Consider the following 3,607-nt stretch of genomic DNA (forward strand, 5'->3'; position numbering starts at 1 on the left):
GTGAGCTAGCCTCGTTTGTTTACATGAGTAAAAGCAGCTGGTTGCACAGAAACTCTCTGATTTCTGTCGTTTAAACACATTTTCTCTTTTTCTCTGCGACGTGAGGGGTTATAAGTTAGAGGTCAGTGCTCAAACATCCACTTATGATGGAAAATGACCCACAAATGCAAGGTTAAGTGCAAAAAAGAGAGTGTGTAGATTTCCTCTGGCTACTTTATCAGGCAGATTATGGAAAAGGTTATTTATCACAGGTTTAAAAGACAAAGTGAATTTCTTTATATGTTCAGTGCAAACATCCATGCTATTGTATAAGGTTTCCCTTGTGTTCACTTCAGTATAACAAGTGAATTCAAGCACATTTAGGTGATAAACTACTGAAGAAACTACAAAACAACACGTACTTTGTCACAAAACCACAGTTTTCCTGAGAAACCCTTTTTTATATTGAACAAAATATACCAAGTTGTTGTCTGAACATAATCAGCCACGTGAACATTGTCTGAATAAAACTAAAAGGATGATATGATTTAGAGTTTGATCAAATAATAAGTAAACAGGACGTGAATCTGACTGAACTTTGATGCCAGCACTTGCTAAGGACGCATTTTAGTCGATACTCTGTGAAGTATTGTGGTTCATGTCATCAGTCTTTAACATAATGCTTCAGTATTCCACCTTTTTGTATCTGCACGGCCTGAGACGCATCTTGGGGACTCCCTGGTAGCTCATCTGGTATCCACGTACAGCAGCAGTGAGTTCGAGTCTGACCTGTGGCTGTTTGCTGCGTGTTATCCCCTCATGCTGCAGCTGTCTTATAGAATAAAGGCAAAAAGCCCCTTAAAATATTTAAAATTTGATTAAAAAAAGACACATCTTGGCTTTTAAGGCAGACACACACGTTAGGCAGATCTGGCTGTTTTCACAGTGCTGGCTACAATAATCCTGGAGTCTCTGTTATCTCTCTAACGGTCCTCTCAGCCCTCAGTTAGTCATTCATATTGTTTTTTGCTCTTCAGATATTTTCTAGAATGACAGCGGTGAAATAGGAGGAGGGATGTGGGACTTTGGGCCGGCAGAGCTGCTCTCGGGCCTCTGTCATACAGACGAGCAGAACCCTTTCCCCGTGTGGCAGAATGGACACGTCAGCGCCTGTTTTAACCAACTCGTCCTCGGAGCCCTGCCTCATGCAGGGATGGCCATTTTCAGTGCCTGCTACCTCGGCATGGCCAGGTAGGTCACACTTGTAATTTTGCGCCCCATGTGAGCTGTTATGTCTTTTATTTATGATGTCTTATTTATGATGTCTTATTTATTCTTCTGTACAGCACTTTGGTTGTTTTAAAGTTCTTAACAAATAAAGTTGGATTGGATTGGACACCTATCAGCAAAACGTAGAGTTTCCTCTGATGTCTGCAGTGTATTTATGGGCGATATATATTATCCTGCGTTAAAGGATTAAATTATTGTTTTGATAATGAAATGTGAGATGATAAGTATATCCCATAATGTGGAGCTTTTTACAACAACATGGTTCTGAATTAGTGAAAATCTGGAGTATTATTAACGTCCTCCTAAAGGCATTTGCAGTGGTAATGCTATCTGTTATTGTATTGGTATTGGCCACAAGTGGAAACGAAATTCAACATGGATCTCTTGTATTCTGAGTAATAATGTTTCTGCTGTGTAGATGCAGCCTCCTCCGGACGTCTCCTCCCTGTGGCTGGACGCTCAGGTTGGTGTCGGCTCTGCTGGCTGCGCTGATCTTCACTGCAGATGTCATCCTGGTGAGCCTCCTCCAGCAGGCAGACATGTACCTGGAGGTCCTAGCTGATAGCTGTGCCATCCTGGCCTGGCTGGTCCACTTCAGTGCCATCACGGTACTCCAGAGGACTGCTTACAGGAGAACCAGAGGACCTCCACTGCTGCTCCTGCTGGTCCTTCTGTCCGTACCGAACGTGGTCGTCACCTTGTTGATTTACTGTGACACGCAGGAATATATGAACTTCACAGAACCTCTTCAGTTTTCACGTTTTGTGCTAGCCTCAGCCCGAACGCTCCCCCTTCTGGTTTATCTTCTGGCATTTGCCTTTCCCTGCATCCGTGATGTTGGATATAGTTTGTATATCAACGCAGTGGACGGATCCCCACTCATCTCAGACAGCACCCAGCCGGATACGGGCGAGATGGTGGCCGAGGACGAGAGCGGCTGCGTCTCTCGGCTCTTCTACCTGTGGTTGAGCCCTCTCCTCAGACGAGGGCAGCGAGGGGAGCTGAACAGACCGGCTGATGTTTATCACCTCCCTCGGAAACTTCGGACTAGTGTTGTTTGTCGATACTTCCACCAGTGTTGGGAAGCCTGCAGACGAGGCGCAGCAGTCGGTAACGGCCAGGATCAGTGGCCCAGACCGGTCAGCAGAAACCTCCTGAGTGGCACCTGGAGTTCACACTACCAGGAGGAACCACTGGAGCTGCAGGGGGATGTAGGCCTGCTGAGGGTGCTGCACAAGGCGTTTGGGTTGCGGTACTACATCCTCGGTGTGCTGAAGGTGGTGGTCAACATGCTGAGCTTTGCTGGTCCCCTGCTCCTCAGCAGCCTGGTGAACTTTATGGAGGAAGAGGGAGCTCCAGTCAGCACGGGTGTCTGGTGCGCTCTGGGGCTCTTCGCCACCACGCTTCTGTCTTCCGTCCTCCGAAACATCTTTGTCTTCGAGGTCTCCAAGGTGGCTCTGTCAGCACGTGCCGCTCTTGTGTCGGCCGTTTATGGTAAAGCCCTGCAGGTCAGCGGCAGCAGCCTGGCTGGCTTCACGCTGGGAGAGGTGGTGAACTTGATGAGCACGGACAGCGACCGCGTGGGCAACTTCTTCAACAGTTTCCACGAGCTTTGGAGCATGCCCTTCCAGTTTATTATCACCCTCTACCTGCTGTACCTGCAGGTGGGTGTGGCTTTTCTCGGAGGGCTGGGTGTGGCGCTGCTGCTGGTGCCCTTCAACAAGTTCCTCGCTTCCCGTATCCTTAGCAACAACAAACAGATGCTCAGGTTCAAGGACAGCCGTGTTAAGGTGAGGAAAAGTATGTTGTAAAATAAATTTATATTTATTTATAGTTAATTAAATTAATTGACACTACAACTAATAAATCCTATTGTTTTTTTCCAGTGCAGGATTCATGCATATATTCACATTTGCCCATAAACAAAGTGGATTTTTGATTATTCTATTAAGTTTGTGACTTTTCTCTCCCAGTTAATGACAGAGATCCTGTTTGGTATTCGCGTCATCAAGTTCTACAACTGGGAGCCTCATTTTACTCAGAAGGTCGCCGACTGTCGTAAACAAGAGCTGTCCCACCTCAAGGCCATCAAGTACCTGGATGCCATGTGTGTTTACACCTGGGCTGCTCTGCCTGTGGTCATCTCCATCCTCACCTTCATCACGTACGTGCTGCTGGGACACCAGCTGACTGCAGCCAAGGTGGGGAAGCTTTTTTCAGGCACATTGAAATTTAACTGTGTACCTTTCTAACTGCCATTTTGGGGATTAGTTTTAAGACTTGAAGTCCCGCTTTAGAAGTTATTCTTACTGTTGACATGCGAAAAAGGGGATAACAA

The 3,607-nt window shown here is 46.5% G+C and overlaps 1 protein-coding gene across 2 annotated transcripts in view; it reads left to right on the top strand.

Moving 5' to 3' along the window:
- The window catches only part of abcc10 (ATP-binding cassette, sub-family C (CFTR/MRP), member 10), a 17,806-nt gene that overhangs the window by 173 nt on the left and 14,026 nt on the right, over positions 1–3,607 (top strand). For both annotated transcript variants that reach the window (XM_035659324.1, XM_035659325.1), the window contains exons 2-4: positions 1,017–1,230; positions 1,688–3,059; positions 3,243–3,470. In XM_035659324.1, the coding sequence (XP_035515217.1) occupies positions 1,055–1,230; positions 1,688–3,059; positions 3,243–3,470 (1,776 nt within the window). In that variant the 5' untranslated portion in view covers positions 1,017–1,054. The remainder of the gene's footprint in view (positions 1–1,016; positions 1,231–1,687; positions 3,060–3,242; positions 3,471–3,607) is intronic.

Source organism: Morone saxatilis, unplaced genomic scaffold (genome assembly GCF_004916995.1).
Source record: "Morone saxatilis isolate NCDOM2014 unplaced genomic scaffold, NCSU_SB_2.0 Contig17, whole genome shotgun sequence".
Lineage (NCBI taxonomy): Eukaryota > Metazoa > Chordata > Actinopteri > Moronidae > Morone > Morone saxatilis.